Raw genomic sequence first — 22036 nt, forward strand, 5'->3', positions numbered from 1 at the left:
CGATGGAGATGGAGAAGGGATTGATCATCAGCTCCGTAGAGAGAGGTGGTCTCTATCTCGGAGGTAACAGGCCCGTCAGAGACCCTGCTGGGTAGCGGCGGTAAATCTTTAACATTCTCTTTTTCTTCTGACGCTCTTTATCTTGAGTCAGAAGTAGATGTTTTCCATTTCGGTGGCAGGATAAGAGATGGTGTGGTGAGCATCAGTATCGAAGTGACCTAAGCTGGAGGAGTCAAGACAGATGTCAAAATGGAGGCCAGAACTGGTGCTCGGTATGGACCGGAGTGGATGCCTGAGGAAGGGATCCATGGTGAGAACCGTCTTATTCCACGGGCTTCTGTGAAGTCTGGCATCTTCATCTTTTCTCCCCTGCACATGAAAGGCCCTGCAGTGCTTTTAAGCCTGAGCATTGCATGTCTTTCCTAAACAAAGCAGGCACACAGAGGGGCTGTTGGAGAGAGGAGCTTTAGCAGAGCAGGAGATATGCTTCTTAAAGGATTGGGAAGCCATGCCTCATTAAGGGAACACCAGCACCAGCTGCAAGGCAGATGCCAGTAGAAGGGAGGGCAAAGAGTCAATGCTAAGTTCTGTTTTGTTTGGGGTTCTTCTTCTTCTTAAGAGCAAAAAGGGATACGTAATTCCAAATATTGTCATTAGAACCGACATTGACCTTTGCAAGAATGTAGATAAAGAGTAGAGATGTCCCAAGACACCTGCAGCAAATGGTGGACAAAAAGACACTGTGCTCAACGGGACAGAGAGCCTGGACTGCACTCCAAGGAGGGGCTGGAGCCTCTTCCAGAATGCCCCAGCTCAGTTCTAGAAAGTTCGGAGAAGTTCAGCACATGCACAGAATAGACCCCGGGTGTGTGTTCACAGAGGCCACGAAGAAGCATAAAGTGATGCCTTGCTTTACGATTGCCCCGCATTACGACGAATCCACTTAACGATGATCTTTTTGCGATCGCAATTGGGATCGCAAAATGATGGTCTAAATGGGGGAATTTCGCTTTGTGATGATCAGTTCCCTGCTTCAGGAACTGATTCTTTGCAAAACGACGTTTTTCTAACAGCTGATTGGCGGTTTCAAAATGGCCGCCGGGTAATTAAAATGGCTCCCCGCTGTGTTTAGGGATGGATTCCTTGCTATACAGGCAGCGAAAATGGTGACCTTCTATGTTTTGATAAAGGAGACACATTCAACCAAATCAGGCTCTGAGGATGGCAGTGAACTTGTGGCTCTCTCTAGTAAGCCTGGCCATTTTTTTCTTACCAACACTCAATCTGTGCCCTGCATGTTCTGCCGTGTGTGTCTGGTAGACTTGTGTTTGTCTCTGGAGGTGACAGGCAGAGCTTGGAAAAGTACCTGTTTTGGACTATTACACCCCAGACTGTGTCAGCCACCCTGGGTTCTAATTCTGGGATTTTGGGAGTTGTACTCCAGCATGTAATTCTTCTAAGCTCCGCTCAGAAATGGGAAGCTTGGATTTAAGAAACAGCCATACAGCCTCCGAACGGCGGGTGCCAAGCCCTCCGAACAGGCTGCGCTCAGACCACAGATGAGTGGCAGGAGGCTGCGATGCACCCAAACATACTAAGCCTAGGGAGAGTAGCTAAAAAAAAGAGCAACCTCCTTCCAACCCTGGGGAATCAAACCTTCTGATTCCTGCCTTTGAATAGGTGGAAACAAAGTGTGCATTCCAGCTTCAGTTACTGCAATGGAGGAATGGTGTGAGGAATTTGCACATGCATAAGAGGGAGGTGCGTGCAAACGCGGTGTTGAAGTGTGAGCAACAGACATGCAACGTCCGATTTGCAGCAGCCAGCAGAAAGCACCCTTTCCCCGGCATCTGTGGTTCCCCCCCCATAAGGCACTGGGGGGCACTGATGCAGCACATAATTGGAAAACCCATGGAACAAGAGGGTCGCTTTTTTCCCCTACTTTTGGACCACCTCCTCGCTGTTTTTAGGGAACACATCATGGGCAAGGCATGGCAGAATGCAGTGTGCGCCAAGCCGCAGGTGAGAAAAAGCCTTTGGCACGAAGTGGACAAAAGGCTGCAAGGAAACCCCATCAGAAAAACAGAGGGAAAGAATACTTACCTTCGGGATCCCGTGGAGGGTCGTCTGCTCCCTGGCAGGGACATAGCAATGAAACGGCCGGTCGGGAGGGTGGCGCCAGCTGTGACTCCAGCTTGGGGGGGGAAGAGAAACATGGAGAGTAAAAATGAGACATAAAGTGAAAGAGAGGGTCCGTAGGGAGGAAAACCAGCATACACGTACAGTGGTGCCTCACATAGCGAGGTTAATCCGTTCCGGATTAACCTTCACTATGTGAAAACTTCGTTAAACGGAAAGTAAAAAGCCATTGGAACGCTAAACGGTGAGTTTTCAGCCAATTTGGAACGCATTAAACAATGTTTAATGCGTTCCAAATCAGCTGAAAACTCACCGTTTAGCGAAGTTTCCTGGGTCCAGCAGCCATTTTCGCGCCCTCGGTAAGCGAGGGGAGGGCGCAAAAACGCTGCGCACAGCCATTTCAGGCGTCCGGCAGCCATTTGGGAACCGCCGAACAGCTGATCCGCGGCGTCGCAAAGCGAAGATCGGTAGGCGAAACGCTTACCGATCTTCGCTATGTGAGTTTCGCCCATTGGGGCTGACGCGATGCCTCCGCATTAGCGATCCCGGAAAAGGGATCGCTATGCGGATTCGTCGCTATACGAGGCACTCGTTATGCGAGGCACCACTGTAGTTGTTTCAACTTATCCTCACATCTGTGTATTGTCATCTGTGTGAGGGTACTGTGTGACTTTCTTCCCGGCCAGGTCCTTACCTGTACTTCTTCTAGTCTTGCCTGTCGGTTTCCCACACTCCACTGCTGAAACCTTACCTCTATCACATTGCAATTAAACCGTCCTGTTCTAAGTGGAACCCAAGTACATTTCAAGTACAAGTGTATTCTTAGTCTCTCTCTCTCTTTTTTTTATTAAGCCCCTTTGCCATCATGACAGTGTGTCAGTAAACAGTGTGAAAAGTAGAACCGATTCTGAGCACAGCTTGGTGGCAGATTCTTGAAATGTTTGGCGCACTCTGCACCTTTCATGATAACAAGAGGAAAAGCAAGAATGGTATTTATTATGATGAATGGCCACGAACCCCACCGCCTCCTCTTCAGCCAGTGCCACCCTAAAGGAAGTGAGAGTTTCATAGGGCACATAACAGACAAGGGGGACCCTGGCGGTCATGAGCATCGCTCTGTTTGCTGGGCCCGCTAACCACACCCGTAGGAGAGTGGCAAGTGGGAAGACCTGGGTGGTAGGGGGAGTGTAAGACATGCATGTGGAAAAGGGATGCCCAAGTGACCACCAGAACCCTAGAGAAAGAAACCAGCCTATGGCATGAAGCAGCCTGTTAACAACCTATGTTGGTTCTCCCTCAGTGAATCTGACTATACTTTATGGCACTGGGAATGTAAAGAACAAAAGCAAAGGTAGTCTTTAAAGGTGGGCACAAACCGGTTCCTCCCAGTTCCTCCCAATTCATGAATTCACAGGTGCTGCTCCTCCCCTCCCATACCTTATCAGCGGATTCAGCCCCTCCCCAGGCCCAGCTGGTTTGTTTTCTCACTTCCTGTGCTAATCTCCCAGTTAGGAGCAAGAGCCTGGACTTCTCTGCCCTGCCTTTTGGTCTGAGGGGTAGATCAGCCGAGAGGCAGAGAAGCCTGAGCTATTGCCGGGACTGGCAGATCAGTTGAGGAGAAAGGGACTAGAGGCAATGGGCACAGCCACTAAATAATCAATGGATAATTTTGTTGTTGTTGTTTAATCGTTAAGTCAAGTCCGACTCTTCCTGACCCCATGGACCAGAGAGCACGCCAGGCCCTCCTATCTTCCACTGCCTCCCAGAGTTGGGTCAAATTCATGTTGGTCACTTCGATGACACTGTCCATCTATCACAATGGATAATTGGATAACTTTAAATTGTGTTCCTAGAGATGAGGATGAACAAGCACGCAGGACAGCAGAAAGAACCACACCAAACAGAATTGGGTTATCAGAGAAGTGTTACTGGCTGCCTCTGAATTTTAGGGGCAGGTTTCAGTTTAGCTCCAATGGTCGTTCTATTGCTTCTCAACTATAATGACACAGAGAGACTGAGCATAAACAGGTTACTGTGCTCTGAGTCTATAGGTTTTGGATAGGAAATAGAGATGAGCACAGTGAAAAGTCTTCTATTTCTTTTTTTTTTTCAGGTTTGTGTGTGTTTCTCTGTGTGTGTCTGTGTGCCTCTTTTGTTTTTCTATTTCTCAGCTACGGTTCTTTTTGTTTTACATGAAACAGAAAGTCTTTTTTGCATTTCCCATTTGTGCTTCCCTATCTGTGTATTCTACCACCTGAAAAGCCCTAAAGAACCATTGAAAGTTTCTCAAAAAAAGCAGAGGCAAGACAACAGAGAATCAATCTACTCCAAATGCAGGCAAGAGTACACAGGGGGAAAAATAATAATCAGACGTATGCTTGCATAAGTTTATATTATCATATTCAAAACAACAGTCTATGTTCAGTGCCCCCCACCCAGCACAATAGACCCTCAAGGACTGGCCAGCACAACAGTAAAAAAGCAAGGAAGAAATCAGACAGGCTGGCACTGGCCTGGCACACAGAGACTCCCACTCACCAAAGTGACCAACAACAACACAACAAGGATGATAGAGAAATGTCTCAAGTTGTTCATTCCTAACCAAACACCACCAGACCCCCACAGTCCACTGACACAGTAAAAGTCCACCTCCTGCAGTAACAAACACATCAGTCAAGCCCCAACCAACAAAATATACACCCATATTAACAGAATATGTAAATTAGCCAAAAAACAAAGCAAAACACTGGACAAATAGCAAAATATTTTTTTAAAAAAATAGACAGACACCTCTCCTCCCCCAAATCAATAAAAAGCAAGCAAGCAAATAAAGGCAAACAAGAGTCAGTCAAAGCTCCTGCAACCAAACTATTAGAATACAGAGATATTTCTCTCATCCCGCCACTTGAGGTCTTCTTTTTCTGTTCTTTGAGTCTAGCAGACATCAGACGGCAGGCCAGGCAGCAGTAAAGATAACCCAAAAAGTAAAGGACCAGTAACAACAAGAAAAATAACAACAATGGAGGAAACAATCTCCAAGAAATCAAGCAGGAGGGGAAATCCAGGCAGACTATATTGACAGCAGCAAAAATAACCCAAAGAAATTTGGAGGAAAACCTCCTCAACATTGGGGGGGGGGGGAAAGAGAAAAGTCAAAAAAGGAAAGGAACAAAGATGGACGGTTCTAGAAGCAGAGCATACAGTAATCCTACAAAGAATAATTGTGGCAAAGAGCCTGTATTACTGAGTTCCTTTTACAGATTCAAAATTCCCATCCTCCCCTTCCTGGACATTCTGACTGGCTTCTGAAAGCCCCTACAATGGGACTGGATGAAAAATTTCTTAGGCGATTTGACAGACAAAGGGCGGCGGTAACAAAAGGTGATACGAAAGAGGGAGCACGAAAGAAACACAAAACCTTTGCATACTGCTCTTTCGTGAACGCAAAGTCATTCCTATTTAGAGGTGGTCTTTCGGAAATCCCTGAAAGGACACGAATTACACGGAAAGAGTTCCTTTTTGTGTTCTGGATCTTTCTTGTAGACACAAATGGCCCATCCCTTGTGGGGAAATGTCACACCAATCCTACCTTAGGACTTGCAGACCACACTGATGTCTTGCTGCATCCCCAACCTGTGAAAAACTCCTTAAAAAAAAGAAATTATGCAGAGAGGCTGTTGTAAATCTTCAGTGCATTTTCCACCAGAGGAGACTGCCTTGCGCTTCACAGTACACAGGCAAAGTGGGGAGGAACATGGCCTGGCTCTCCTAAAGTGGGAGGCTCCGGGGCACCCGACCCCTTCACTCCCTTGGAAGGGGTCAGGGGTCTCTCCGGCTGCCTGAGAAGCTGGACGCCTCTCTGGATAAGAGCTACCGGATCAATGGAGCCTGTTTCCCTGAGATGCAAAACTGCGGGAGTTTTGCTAATGCGCCAAGATTAGTCATCCCCCGGCGTGTGGCTTGCACGCTGCAAGAGAAGAGAGAGAGAGAGACACAGTCCAAGGAAAACCGGCGCGGCCGACTGCAGCACGGAGCTAGGCAGCCCTACTGTGATAGCACCGCAAAGCCACAAACAAAGGAAGGCTAGAGTGGAGGAGTCTTTCAGCTTCACAAAAAAGCAGAGATAAAGGACAGGCACGAAAAGCCATCCCTCCGTGTCTGTCCACCAATAAACTCCAGGACTGCCACGTTTGGTGCGGTCACTCCAAAGCAAGCCCCACTGAACCCAGTGGGACTTGCTTTCCAATAAGGAAGGATCAAATTAATTCCCAATAATTGTTTTTAAAAATCTGCAGGAGCCCTTGTGAGTGACAGATGTGACACACGGAGGAGACACTGGTTTACAACTGAAAATACCCGAAGAAGACAGCTTTAATAACCCCCCTACCCTAAACTCAGTGTAGCGATATTGAGCACCGTGGTCAAGCCCTATGCGGACACACAAATGTCTCATTTTAAAAAAGGAAAAGAAAAAGGGAAGAGTTCCCTAGTGGAGAGGCCGCTGCTTTGCAAATCTTGAAAAGTTAGCCTTTGCAGAGTGTTTCAGAGTACACTTCTCCCTTCAACAACAATGAAGTTCGGGACGTTGGGCACCCGTGTAATTAAAAATCTGTGTATAACTCTTAGGTCCCCCCAAAATGTAACTACGAAGCATAAACAGTTGATCCATACACACACAGAGCAAGCGAACGAACGAACAAGAGAGAGAGAGAGAGAGTGATCAGTTTTCTCGGGGGTCTCTTCCATAGCATTTCCATGTGTAATGATGAGCTTTAAAGGACCTTATGGCCCCTTGATCTAGAGCAGTGGTTCTCCAACTGGGGGTCTCCAGATGTTCTTGGGCTGCAACTCCCAGAAATCCTGGCCAGCGCAGAACCTCTGCAGCTCCCAGATGTTCTGGTAGCTGCAGTCCAAGAACATCTGGAGACCCCCAGTTGGAGAACCCCTGGCCTAGAGGCAGAGTTAGAGATGTTGTGTTTGGGGGCAAGGAGAACACTTTGACGCTTTCAGCATTGATCTCATGGAGTTCTAGGAGGCCAGGGATACTGCATTTATTGAGGAATTATTTATTGGAATATTTATTTATTTATTGGGAAAAAGTCCATGTATAACCAAAACCATGCAGTTCAGCCCCATGCAATTCAAGGGAGACGTGCATTACAGTAATACAGTGAGTTCACAACAAATGTATGATTTGTTTTAAAGTCTTCACAGTTCAAAGCATATTCTTTTCATGTACGCCATAGTTCAGGGTAATTCACCAACCAAAGAAAGTTGCATGGACTTACCGTGGGCTAGTTTTCCTTCCCCAAGTACTGTAGTTCTCATAATGGGAGCCATGTAAGCAAGATACATCTCTTGCATCTCAGAGAGATACCTCTGCAAGTGTTCTGGATCCATACCATTTGAGGTGGCCTGGTGAGCTCCAGGATGGATGGGACTGAAGGGAATTGTAAATCTAGAGAGCATCAGAGAGAGGGAACCTGGGCTTAAATGACTGAGCCAGGATTCTGAACAGGAAGCTAACAAGCAGGAATGAAACACTGCACCTTAAACTGCCCTAAAGGGTGTTGTTGTTGTTGTTTAGTCGTTAGGTCGTGTCCGACTCTTTGTGACCCCATGGACCAGAGCACGCCAGGCCCCCCTGTCTTCCACTGCCTCCCGGAGTTTAGTACCAAATTCATCTTGGTAGCTTTGATGACCCTGTCTGACCACCTCTTCCTCTATCGTCCCCTTCACCTCCTATCCTCACACTTTCCCAACATCAGGGAATTTTCCAGGGAGTCTTCTCTTCTCGTGAGACGGCCAAAGGATTGGAGCCTCAACTTCAGGATCTGTCCTTCCAGGGAGCACTCAGGGTTGATTTCCTTCAAAATGGATAGGTTTGTTCTACTTGCAGTCCAGGGGCCTCTCAAGAGTCTCCTCCAGCACCGCAATTCAAAAGTATCAATTTTTCGGCGGTTGGCCTTCTTTATGGTCCAGCTCTCAGTGGGTTTTAACCAGCACCAACTCTGGGTCTGATCCAGATCAATTCTGACGCTATACTAGTCCAGAGAGAGAGTTCACACAACCCTTGTCCACAGACTACTTCTCTAAGACACAACCATCATACATAGCTGGGTTCTAGGCTAACCATTACGACAGTAAAAACAAGAACGAGATTAAAAAAACCTTTCCAATCTATTGACCAGCATTTGAAAAAAACAAAAAACAAATAGTGATCTGTAAGACGTCTGGGAAGAGAATGATTCTCCATGGTGATGGACAATGTGGGAGGACTGGAAAAAAAGCAGCAGAAACTAGAAACAACAAAATTGCCAAACCAGCGTTAGAGCCACAGATGATTGACGAAGGATTCATGATGAAGCAGAGGTGCCGGTTAGCTCAGATAGAAAGCGGCTCCCATTCTTTTCCATAAATGCTGAATTCCCTTCTGCCTCCTCTCAAACAGATCTGGGATCGATTCCATGTCTTACAAACACAGAGCCTTGCGGCGCAGTGGTTCAACTGCCAAGTACTGCAGTCAACTCTCTGCTCAAGGCCAGAATTCAATCCCAATGGATCTAGGTCTCCGGCTCACGGTGGACTCTGCGCTCCATTCTTCCGAGGCTGGTAAAATGAATGCCCAGCTCACTTGGGGCAGAGTGGGTGGGTGGGTGGCAACGACAAAGTGCTCCTTGCGTAAGTATGTTGCAACTGCCCATGGGATGGTATTCAAGGGAAAACTATGAGATGGTATGCAAGGAAAAACAACAACTTCTTATAAACCAGTGTGCCGTGCTTAGGTCAAACTTTAATGGATGAGTTTCAATTGTTGAGACCTGAGGATGTGGACAGGGTGCTTGGATCTGTCCGTTCTACCACCACGCTGCTCGACCCTTGCCCATCCTGGCTAATTAGAAGATCAGCCAGGGGGGTTCGCACCTGCGTCCAGGAGGCCGTGAATGCCTCTTTGAGAGAGGGAGTGGTCACTACCACCTTGAAAGAGGTGGTAATTCGACCACTCCTTAAAAAGCCTAACCTGGACCCAAGGCTGGTGGTTAACTACCGACCAGTGGCAAACCTCCCTTATTTGGGCAAAGTGTTAGAGTGGGTTGTGGCCGGGCAACTCCCGGCGCTGCTGGATGAAACGGATTTTCTGGATCCATTTCAGTCAGGTTTCAGGCCGGGTTTTGGTATGGAGACTGCCTTGGTCGCCCTGTACGATGACATTTGCCGAGAGAGACAGGGGGAGTGTGACCCTGTTGATACTCCTGGACCTCTCAGCAGCTTTCGACACCATCGACCATGGTGTCCTTCTGGATAGGCTGGCTGGGTTGGGAGTTGGGGGCACTGTTTTACGGTGGTTCCGCTCCTTCCTGGCTGACCGTGTCCAGAGGGTGGTGCTGGGGGACAGTTGCTCTGCCCCATGGCATTTATAAGTATCTGACTGTGTGCTGATATGAGCATGTTTGCCACCATCGACATTATACAAGGCTTAAATGAGTACCAATCATTTAGCAAAACACTCGTAGGTTTTTTTTGGGGGGGGGCAGGCGAGCAGTTTTGTATTTGGGGTGGAGTTCAGATGGTAAGAGATTCTCAGGTGAGTGCTGATCCACTGACAGACAAATGACATTCCCTCACAAAGACTCGGCACGGAGGATCATTTTTCCTTGATATTGATGAAACCATTGTTTTGAAAGACCATCGATTTCTGAATGGCTTAGCCGTGGAGTGAGCCTTTGCGGTAAACGGCTACTCTACGGAAACCAAACAAGCAAGGAAAAACTCACACTGGCACAGAAGGCCATTTTTGAAAGGGTCCCTGAACAATTTAAAAACGTCTTTTATTTTATTCGACTTGAAAAAAAGGCTGGACCAGCCGTGAATCTCTACTGCAAAGGCCTGGATCAGAAACATCGAATGTTAGAGCCAATCTACTGCAACTTCACTGGCAAGCCAAATTGGAGCAATCTGGCTTTGCTGCGGCTTGATTCGCAGCCTGCTTTATGCTTCTATTCAGAGTAGACGATCGCACAGAGACAGCGGATTTTTGTGTTTCAGTGTACTGTACAAATAACGTACAAACACACACACACACAAACGCACACCAGGAAAACACAGTAGTCTGTTGCAGCTCACTGGAATTCTTTCTATTTCACATTGATTTTTATCATCTTCTTTTTGTCTGCGAAACTCCTATATAAATGTAGTGATAAGGTGATCTGTAGCTAAAGTCAGTGTTTAAAAAAAAACTTTGAAGCAACTAGAAAGAAAGGTTAAGAGGTGGGTGTTCCCACTGTCCATAAGGCTCACGCCCAGCTCACTACGTCACCAGAATTTCACCCATGGTAACTCACACACACTCAGTCCTTGTGGAGAATGAAACAACTTGATCACATGGGGAAAAGTCTGTTCAAATTGTTCCAGCTTTGAAAAAGTTGAAGCAGGGGGAAAAAAGCCCTCCATGTTGGAAGCAAAAAAAGGGCCAGAACGATTGGAATTTGCTTTTGTGTCGTATGATCAGTCAAAAACGGAGAGAGATAATTCATCTGTTGTACATTCACAGCTAATTGTGTGCAGCATTTGGCCATGTAGTTGCAGCTAGGTAGGTAGGTAGGTAGGTAGGTAGGTAGGTAGGTAGGTAGGTAGGTAGGTAGGTAGGTAGGTAGGTAGGTAGGTAGGTAGGTAGGTAGGTAGGTAGGTAGGTAGGTAGGTACGTACGTAGGTAGGTAGGTAGGTAGGCAGGTAGGTAAGAAGGAAGGAAGGAAGGAAGGAAGGAAGGAAGGAAGGAAGGAAGGAAGGAAGGAAGGAAGGAAGGAAGGAAGGAAGGAAGGAAGGAAGGAAGGAAAGGAACTTATCTCAGAATATGAAGGAAGATTGAAAGAACTGGGCATGTTTAGCCTTGAGAAAACTGTCATTTGAAAGGCTGTCCTACAGAGGAGGGGCAGAATCTGTTCTCCATCGTCCCAAAATGTAGGACACATACATTATTTCCCTGAAAATAAGACCTAACCTTAAAATAAACCCTAGTAGGATTTTTCAGGATGCTTGTCATATAAGCCCTACCCCAAAAATATGCCCCAGTTCAGTGAAACCCCGCCCTCCACCCTTGTGCAGCAACCAGAAGAAGATAGCATGACCGTATTTGAATCAATGTAGATGGTTGTACTGTACATGGAAAAAATAAAAAATCTCCTGAAAATAAGCCCTAATGCATTTTGGAGCAAAAATTAATATAAGACCCTGTCTTATTTTCGGGGAAACACAGTACTAATGGGCTCAAATTACAGGAAGCCAGATTTAGGCTGAATATCAGGAAAAAAACTTCTTAACTATTAGAGTGGTATGACAAGGGAACCAATGACCTTGGGAGGTGGTGAGTTCTCCAACACTGCAGGCATCCCAAAAAAACGTAGATGATCCCCTGGCAGATCTCCTTTGATTTGTGTTTCTGCGTTGAGTAGGGGGTTGGACTCGACGGCCTTGTAGGCCCCTTTCCAACTCCATGATTCTACGATCCTTTCTGAAGCATTTCTTCAAATTTTTGAACTACAGTGGTGCCATGCATAGCGAGGTTAATCTGTTCCAGATTAACCATTGCTATTCGGAAACATCGCTAAACGGAATAGAAAAACCCATTGGAATGCATTAAACTTTGTTTAATGCGTTCCAATGGGCCCCAAACTCACCGTTCAGCGATGTTCCTCCATAGCGCAGCATTTTCGCGCCCTCGGTAAGCGAGGGCAGGGTGCGAAAACACTGCTCGCAGCCATTTTGGGTCTTCCGGCAGCCATTTTGGAACCGCCGATCAGCTGTTCCCCCGACATCGCAATGCGAAGATCGGTAAGCGAAATGCTTACCGATCGTCGCAAAGTGATTTTTGCCCATTGGAACCATCGGTATACGATCGCATTAGCAATCCCAAAAAATGGATCACTATGCGAATTCGTCGTTAAACGGTGCGCTCGTTATGCGAGGCACCACTGTACTTCTTTAAAATGATGCTGATGTTCTAAAGAGAAGTGTAATTTTTTGCAATAAGAGCATAGAGAAATCACGGTACGATCCGCCCTGATTCAGTACCAAATGTTATCAACCATCAACGAAGGCTCCACCTGGATTTAATCCTTAGGCTGTTGCAGCAGAAATACCAAGAGTTTTAGAGTACCTTAAAGATGCACTTCTTCATTCCAGCATAGGTTTTTACCGACCCCAATCTACGTTTCCAGATGCCAGTGCAATTTTAAGCGGCATAGCGCTACGTAGACACACTCACTCGTAGTGACGTCACCGAGAAACAAACTGCAGAAAGTGAATTAACACAAGCTACCTCTTTTGCCAATGTAGCATCTGATGAGGGGGATGAGAGCTTATGTTATAATAAATGTGTCAGCCTGTGAGGGCTCCTTCAAGATTATTTATTGCTTCCAAAAACTATATGTGTAAAGAACCACTTGTTGGAGGTTCTAAGAGACAACCTCTTTTTCTATATTTATGAAGCTGCCACAACTGAATAGCAGACCATATAACCATCCTGCTTCCAGAAATCTCCAGGTCCAGTCAATGCTTATCATCAGCTTCTAATGCAACAGATCACAGACAGCATGACAGTGGCAGATTAAATCCCTCTCTAAAATGATACAGAGTCGCTAACCATCAGAGTGAGTGTAATGGACTCCACCAAGGCCGGATTACAGTTTCCATCATTCTGCACCATTAACCACGTTGGATAAGACACATGGAAATTGTAGTGGAACAACACTGGAGGGCTACATATTCTCCATTTTGGGACTACAGCCTCTGCTTCCAGTAAAAATATCTCGAGGGATGACTCTACTGGCTATTTACCCTTCAATTTATGTTGGGTTGGGCACAGATGAATTCAAATTAAAACCCAGTGATGACACGATGTAAAGCTCAACGTTGGGAAGTTTGCTGTGGAATTACGTTTTTGAGCCGGGAACTTGTTTCAGCCAGCAGGGGTGGCTTAAATATCTTCGGACTGGTTTGACGTTGTTTCTGCCCACTTCTGCCCAGAAAGATCACCAGATCCCATGTAAGGGAGACTCCCCTCAGTCGGTCCCATCCCTCGTTTTCATATCCCTGGAGTGAGGGGAAGGTTTCAATCCAATGCTATGACGCATTATCACTAACCAACTTGGGAGAATTTAATTAAAAAAAGACAGTGAGGTGGAAATTGCCCATTAGCGCTTCATTAGCACCTCAAGCCGACGTCTGCTGCTCGATTTCTGTGCAAACAAAAGCTCTCTGCCCAGCTTACTCCTGCAAACTGTCACTTGGACAGGCACGGCGATTTATCTGGGGATACCCAATTCGAAAAATTGACAATGTCCAGTGGAACAAACTGTGTTTCTCCCCACTATATAGCTGCATCCTCAGCAACATGTCTCCATAAGCTGAAAAAGGCAGTAAACGAGGAATTATCCCACCCATACAGCTTCTGGTTTTCATGCATGTGCCCTGCCAGGCAGGAATGTTGGCATTCTTGTAGTGGGGATCGCATTGTTTGGTAGATGGCTATGGGTGATAACAAACCCACCTGCCCCGGTTTCAACATCGAGTTCAAATCCCTTCTAGTTAACTGGGAATGAAAGCCGAGAGCGCCCATTCTTGATGCCACACACGCTATTCCTGAGTTTTGCTCAGGGAAAGCTCTGCAGATTGGATTGGGTTCTCAGTGGCTCCCATCAAGTGCTATGGAAGAAGATTAAGCGAGCAGTGACCTAGGACACAGTTATGCATTTGCCCACGAGGAAACCTGCTTCTGGGCTCCCGGCCTTTGGGTGATCGCTGAAACACGGAGGTCACCCCTCTGCTATGTCCCCAATAATAACTATGACTCTTCCACTGGGGCTGTTTCAAAAATAATAATAATCCAAATGGACAAACAAGGGTATTGCTGGCGCATGGAGGAAAAATTGGAAGCAACCTCTTGCAGAACTATGACTCAGCACTGCAAAGCTATCACAGCTGCAGCTGCAAAGAATGAAAGGGGGGGAAAAGTAATTTTAGGGTGCATTTGCAGGATCCAAACCATGCAAGGTGACAGTAGGTTGGCTGATTATTATTTACAGCCACAACCCTAAATCTATATTTAAAAAAAAACCCCTTCCAATATATACTGTATCAAAACCAACAAAGAGGCTTATGGCATTTCCAAAAGGAGCATGCTTTATTTGACATAATAAGCTTTCGCAGACTGCAGCCCACACCATCAGAGGCAAAAATATCATCAGCTGTTCTGCTGCGCACACAGCTAAGTTCGGTAACCTACATTTAACAACGCAAATCAGCACATATTTACTTGCTTTGCACCATTGCTCCTTCCTTGCTCTCCTGGAGCACCTCCACGCCTTCTGAAACAGCGTAACCCTTTCCCAAGCCTCTCTTCCTACTTTAAGGGCCCCAGTATATGCCAGAAAGGAAAATAAGCTTGGGTTTATTTTTATCCACACCCGAAAGCTATAGACATGATGCTCTGCTCATGTCCCTGAACTAGTTCAGACAAAACATTTCCCACATATGGGAAGGCTCCTGGAGCAAGGCCGGCGACCAAATAAAAGAAACGAAGAACAAGCCATATGCTCAGTGTCACCGTCCAGAGTGCCAATTCCGTCCATAATCACATGTTCAACCTTCTTCTCCTTCATAGTGCTTCCCATTCTGGAAAACTGTGGCAAGGCTGGTCGCCGGGACCTAAGCAAAGAGTTCTCACAGGAAATATGAGAAACTGCACGATGGCCGCTGTGGACAGCAGGATGAAAACTGACATGAACTCTGATCTCCATGCACCCCCAACAGACAAGAGGTTTGGGTTGCATAATAAATAATGATTTGCCACAGACAGCACTAGCTGGGCCACTGAGTCAACAGAAAGCATGCCCCAAAATCTGTAACCTATAAGAAATTCAGTAGGGCACCCCCCCATCTGTGGGATCAGTATCCACTGATTCACTTATCTGCTGCCTGAAAATACTACATAACCCGCCCTCCAGAAAAACCTATTTAGATGTATTTCTGGGGTGTATTTACCAGAACTGGCCACTAGAGGGAGCCAGGGACCATGCAATATATGGTGTTCAATACAGTAAGACCCTGTGAGATATATATGTATACAGTATCTCAAAAAGATCCCCAAACCCCTTATTTTCACATGTATTATCATAAGAGGCCACCAGATGGGGCCAAATACCATGCTATGAATATTTATTAGTGAAGAACACTTATTAGCGCCATCTGTTGGCCAGTTCTGGTAATAAATGTGAAAACAGAGGTTTTTGGATCTTTTTCTTTTGATATTTTTATTATCTTCTGACTGTGGATAAGTGAAAATGTGGATACGGGTCCTGTGGATACAGGGGCCCTACTGTACATCCATGATTTTGAGCTGGAAGGTACTTGGGAGCCATCCCCCACACCACACCCCCCGAGACTATGGTCCTACTGTACTTAATATACTTATGGTAGATGTATAAAGGGGAATGCATATTCCTGTAATTAACCATTATGTTCCCCCCCCCTCCCACAACAAGATCTGTGTCTCACCCAACAAACTTGTGAAGTATGACAATTTATCTTTTGGTGATGACCAATCACAAAACAAAGCACACTAACTACAAGATACAAAGGGGGTGGAAATCACATGCCAAGACGGGCATTTTTCAAGCCCTTGTGCAGAATACTGCTGTAAAATGCATGGTCAAGTCGTCTGATTGTTGGAAAACAGCTTCAAACGAATGACATTCTTATCTATATTTAGGTGAGGACAGAGGAAGAAAGGCAGATGTAAATGGCATATATTTAATTTGAAAACGGGCAATTCAAGTCAGGTGACATTGGAGCAGGACCAACCTATTAAGGCTCCACGTCACATCTTTTTATACCAAGGAAATGAATCTTGCTCAGTGCACACATAAAGCCAAAATTATACACTACCAAGTACAATTATGGGGGTGCCTATTTTTTGTGTGGTCTACGAATGGGGGGGGGGTTAACCTTTCACCCCTTTGTTCTCCCTTCCTTCCAGCTGCCTCTGCTTCAGCCGGTCTCCTGGCCACCTCCAGGACCCCTTTCACTGTGCTAAATGGTTCCTGCAGTGGTCAGATTCACAAGCAAAAGGGACACCAGGCAGGACACGGTTTCCTAATCAAATTATATAATGGACTAAAGAAGCTGAATTCAACTACCGATGCAACAGAAACCTGATCTTTTCATTAATCACGTCCATGCTCCAGTCTAATCCGATCTTCTCTAGAAAAGATGATATTTTAATTTGTAGCCCCATCACCGCAACATGAAAAGACCTGCTATCACTAGGGTGTGCATATGCCTGGCTTTTATTTAAGTTTATTGCATTTTATATAAAAGGGGCTGATGTTCAAACTTCAAAAGGAGACCAACTGTCTCTAGGGCAGAGAGAGCTAAAAACGGCAGGAAATCATGAAGTGTTCATAATTAGTTCTGCAGCAACATCAGATTTGATCACACCTCTATTTTGTGATGACCGAAAAACAAGCAAACACTGTATACAAATACATGCAAAAAAATTCTGTTGATAATCCGGAGGTCTCACGCAAAAGTTAATTTGTAAGCTAAGGGAGGTGGAAAAAAATCCTGCACCGTGACAATCATTTGATTCTGGCATTTAAGGAATTCCTGGGTCTAATGATGTGTTAACCGTACTGTACACTTTTGAGAGTGCGCAGAAAAGATGAGTTTGAAAAGGAGGCGAAGGGGCTAAGAGATGTGGCCTCACACCGTTGTGTAGAGGAGGCACTGCAAGCGTCTGGGACGCCAAGGAAGAAAAGGGGGTTTCCAAGAAAGCAGGAGAGGTTTGGATCTCGACCCTGGACCCAAGATCCCTGAGGGGAAGGGGCTGCTTAGGATGGAGCAGCCAGAAATTTTTATGACCTGCTTTTAAATATTGTCTTTTTAAATGCTATAAGCCGCCTTGGGTCCTTTTAAGGAGAAAGGTGGGGTAAAAATACTTTAAATAAATAAATAATAGGGGCAATGTAATGGAAACATCCTGAATCCTCTAATATGTGCCAATTGTATTAGGAATCTACGTGATCCATTCAATGAACTGCAAATGCAGACACCTAGCAGACATAAGATATTACCCATGAGATTATTATTAAACCTTTTCTGGTGGGCTGGTGAGTCACAAAGTTGTCGAGATTTACAAGAACTAACTAATAACAGGATATAAAGAATCATCATGATTTTGTGTGTGTGTGTGTGTGTGTGTTTCAGAATTAAGCATCAGTCTGTGCCATGTGACAGGAGGCAGATCAGACACAGATCCTGGAGGACTGTGGGGAAATTAAACAGCTGGTCCTTCATTCTCAGGAGATGGCATGCATTTGAAAGGCAGCACATTATGGATGTCCTGACCAAAGGACATCTACCGAAGGCTCCCCTGCAGCGAGAGATGATGATAGACCGCAGAGCTGAAGTGCCCCAGCAGGCCCCAGTCTGAAGCCAACACCTGGCAGAACTCTCTCCCTTCTGTGCAGGACCGAATGGACTAGAGATGCTGTGAGATTTGCCCTCGTGGGAGCTTACGAATTCCTGATTTTTAAAATTTCTTGTGCAATGAAAAGATCTGGAGATCTCCAGAACTCAGCCATTTTTGGTGACCTTGACATTAGCAAAATCATGATGACTCATCTAAAATTATGATTCAGCCCATCAAGCAGCAAGAGCCCATGATGAAACAAGAGGATTTTATACCAATTAAATTCAGTGGGGATTTTATCCTCTGAGGAGTCATAGACCTGGCTACCAAATAAAGTTCTAACCAGTTTTAAACAACACCAACAACTAATACAGCGTCTGGAATTATCTCCAACTTGGTTACTACTTAAAAACAGACTCATTTCCCTCTACTTGTTTTTTGCATGAATGTATTTTGCACCCAACTGTAGAGACAGTTCTGAGAAACAGTTGGATTATATATGTATATATTTTAAAACAGGGATCTGTCATTGTTATCTTCTTTCTCCTTCCCAGACATTGCATTGGCTGTTTCAGAGGGAACTTGAAAAACACCACTTTGCCTGGTATAGCTGACTGCTAATGCCTTAAAACCTTCCTCTTCCATTTCATCTCAGGACTCTGACCATTACAGGGTTTCTCATATCATGCAAAGTTCGTGAATTCAACATAAAGTTATTCCTGTCTCTGCCCCCACATCTCTGCCTCACTTCATTGGCTTCAGCAAGCATTTTGTCCAAACCCTGGTTGAAGTTTGGCACTCTGAACTGAACATAAGGTTTCTTCCTGTATTCAAACGAGGCCAAAGTAAAGGCTCCACAAATTTAAATCAGAATAATTAGAGCTTAAGTTTCTTCTCTCTCTTTTTTTAATACAGAATATCTTTTAAAAGAAGTGATCCTAGGACAAATCCATTTCTCAAAGTGGAAGGTCCTCGTTATAAGAAATGAAACTAGCGAATTTTGATCTGCATATAATCTATCTGCTACTATTTGCTTCCTGGATCTTGCCTCATACGGATCCCTGCATTGGGAGAAAGGCAGCCTGCAAATAAAATAAAATTAAAAACAATTCTGGCACTTTAACAGTGATATGATCAGTGCAGATTAAAAAGTTTCGCTGGTACTCTGTTCTTCCACTTTCACTGGTAAAAATGGTGAAATCAGTCTACAGTCTTAAGGACTGAACTGGGGACCATCAATCTGTCCCTCTTCCTCTGTTGCCTCCCCATCTTGACAAGCAGAAACTCTGCATCTGCACCAAGGCGGCCTCTCTGTCTTTGGAAAGGTCATCCTCTTTCTGATCAGGAACAAACTCTGCTTCAATACATTCACCACCCCCAGGTTTGGAAGCCGCAAACGGCTCGTCCCTGCTTCGCTCCGGCTGCAGGTTCTGTCTGCCAAGCAGAGTTTTGTTGCTTCATGGCTCACCTGTCATACAGGTGGGCAGGCCTGCCACAGAAACATCTACTCCTAAATTAACAAAGAAAGGGAGGTCCCCTGGATCTATGTGATCACAGAGGCATCTGCTAGGCCAGTGGTTCTTAACCTTTGTTACTCAGATGTTTTTGAACTGCAACTCCCAGAAACCCCAGTCAGCACAGCTGGTGGTGAAGGCTTCTGGGAGTTGCAGTCCAAAACTCCTGAGTAACCCAAGGTTAAGAACCAGTGTGCTAGGCTCCTCTCAGTTCAATAATCCTGGTTCGTGCTCTCCATGGCTTCAGGGTAAGTTGATCCAACCATCCTTCCTTTGATATCATCTTCTTTACTTTACCTCTCTGCACTCAAACTATCTTTACACACATCTAGATGCAAAAGGGTGAATTGTGGTGCTGGAGGAGACTCTTGAGAGTCCCCTGGAATGCAAGGAGAACAAACCTGTCCATTCTGAAGGAAATCAACTCTGAGTGCTCACTGGAAGGACAGATCCTGAAGCTGAGGCTCCAATCCTTTGGCCATCTCATGAGAAGAGAAGCTCCCTGGAAAAGACCCTCATGTTGGGAAAGTGTGAAGACAAGAGGAGAAGGGGACGACAGGGGACAAGATGGATGGGCAGTGTCATCAAAGCAACCAGCATGAATTTGCCTCTGGGAGGCAGCAGAAGACAGGAGGGCCTGGCGTGCTCTGGTCCATGGGGTCACGAAGAGTCAGACACGACTTAACGACTAAACAATAATAAATATGCAAAAGGATTAAGAAATGTTATCTACAGCGACTCATGAAGGGGAAAAGGCCAAGGTTTAAATGAAGTTTTATTTTGCTGATGAAACATTCTGTATAGATATCCCTTTTCCTTTCATCTTTTTTAATTCTGTGAACTGTAAGGAGCTTGAGCATGGAACCCATGTCTAAGCGAAGTAGTGAGTGGAGACAGCCATGTCTCAAGGATGCTTTTGATGCAGATGAGGGAAGGGCTGGAAAAAAAGGAATCAGATGTTCCCATGATATGGATTAGGAACCCTTAATTTTTGCAAAAAGAGAGAGAGAGAGATTCTTGGACTACAACACAGGCAACAGTGCTTCTATTACTTTACAAGGATGAAATCTGAAAGACTCTGCTAACTATATGAGCCTCACGGTGCGGTGGTTGAACTGCAGTCAAAACTCTGCTCACCACCCGGGTTCAATCCTAGCTAGCAGGCTTGAGGTTCACTCAGCCTTCCATCCTTCTGAGGTTAGTAAACTGAGTATTCAGTATTGCTGGAGGTGGGGGGGGGGAAGCCATGGGTAGCCTGCATAATGAAATCATAAAATGCCCAGAGAGCATTTCCAGGGTGAGGCCTTTGTAACTGTAGAAGCAGGATGAAGCTGATCCCCTGGAAAGGTAAAATCTGTATCTTTTTATGAGACGGATATTGCATCATAAAACATTTCACCTTGTGATCTCTTTTACCAGGTCACAAAAATGTGCTAAGTTTGCTCTTACCCCGGAGAGCTGAAAGACATCTCATGGACTAGAGGTATAGGGAAGCAGATTTTGGGTGAACTGTTTCACAGGAGTTTGACAACAGAACCCATTTTTTAAGGAAGTTGTGAGTGTACCCATCAAACCTTAGGGATGCTTTAGCTCCTGATTTCCTGCAACAAGGAAAGGGTTGAGGTAGATACTTTCCCCTCTCAATGTAGGATTGTTATGGGAATGTAACTACAGTGAGGCTCAACATCACCCTCTCCATCTCTCTTCCCCCTTTGAATGGCCAGATGGAATAATTCAGACCATTTCTCTCCCCTCCCACGACACACTGACTGCCGTTAAGCATTATTTCCAAATCCAAGCAAACTGTAAACGGCTTAAACTAGTTAGCTGAAATGAGTCAACTTTAGCCATAGTTTAGGAAACTGTATTGATTCAACAAATTGTTCTTAAAATTAACCATGTGTCAATAATCATGTTCAGGATCTATACACAATGTTCATCTTTCACTAGCTGAAAAAGCAAGCAAAGCTTTTCTACAGTCCTTTTCATAGCCAAGCCAGAGCAACAGAGAGGAGGGAGGGGATACGTGCAGCCATCCTTCAGTCTTGAGAGATGATGGTCACGTGCTCTGAATAGAGGTCTTGGAACAGCGTCTAGTGTGGATGAGAAGGCCAATTCGAGAGGGACCATCTCTTCCACACTGAAGACAAATACAATCTGTCCCCAGTCCAGCTCCCTGGTTTTGCTGCTTTCAGGACGGCCTCTTTGCCTTGGCCTGCTGGACAAGGGCCTCTGCAAATTGGAAGAGGTTGTGATGCACTGCCTGCCTCCAGGCTGAATGCTCAGATGTCAAGGTTTTCCCTCTGTTGAGGTCCATTCCTAAGGCCTTCAGATCCCGCTTGCAGATATCCTTGTATTGCAGCTGGGGTCTCCCTCTGGGGTGATTTCCATGCACTAATTCTCCATACAGGAGATCTTTTGGAATCCGACCATCAGCCATTCTCACGACATGCCCAAGCCAACGTAGACGTCACTGTTTCAGTAGTGTATACATGCTAAGAATTCCAGCTCATTCTAGGACTACTCTATTTGGAACTTTCTCCTGCCAGGTGATACCAAAGATGTTTCAGAGGCAAAACATACGGAACATGTTGAGCTTCCTCTCCTGCTGTGCACAAAGGGTCTCAAAGAGAAGAAATGGTTTCATGCAGCCTTTTGCAAGAGAGTTATTTAAGGAAAGACACTTCTCAAAGAACCAGGAAAAAAATTTACACCAATATATAAGCTGAGCAGATCTTCTACATGGCGACAATGCGCTCAACAGAGGATGATACACAGGGCAATGCTGGACCTGGCAGACAAGACTTCTGACTGCAGTAAATTTTAAAGTTCTTTCCCATCAACTCTTTCAGCAATATTTGGGTCACATCAGATAAACTAATATTTCACAAATTATAAATCATGTACAACCAACCGC

General features: G+C 45.4%; 1 protein-coding gene across 3 annotated transcripts in view; it reads right to left on the reverse strand.

The window, feature by feature from the left end:
• Positions 1-22036, reverse strand: part of SNPH (syntaphilin) — a 41376-nt gene that overhangs the window by 14111 nt on the left and 5229 nt on the right. For all 3 annotated transcript variants that reach the window (XM_072996643.2, XM_072996644.2, XM_072996642.2), the window contains one exon: positions 2104-2194. In XM_072996643.2, the coding sequence (XP_072852744.2) occupies positions 2104-2147 (44 nt within the window). In that variant the 5' untranslated portion in view covers positions 2148-2194. The remainder of the gene's footprint in view (positions 1-2103; positions 2195-22036) is intronic.

This window comes from Pogona vitticeps, chromosome 4 (assembly GCF_051106095.1).
Source record: "Pogona vitticeps strain Pit_001003342236 chromosome 4, PviZW2.1, whole genome shotgun sequence".
Classification (NCBI taxonomy): Eukaryota; Metazoa; Chordata; class Lepidosauria; order Squamata; family Agamidae; genus Pogona; species Pogona vitticeps.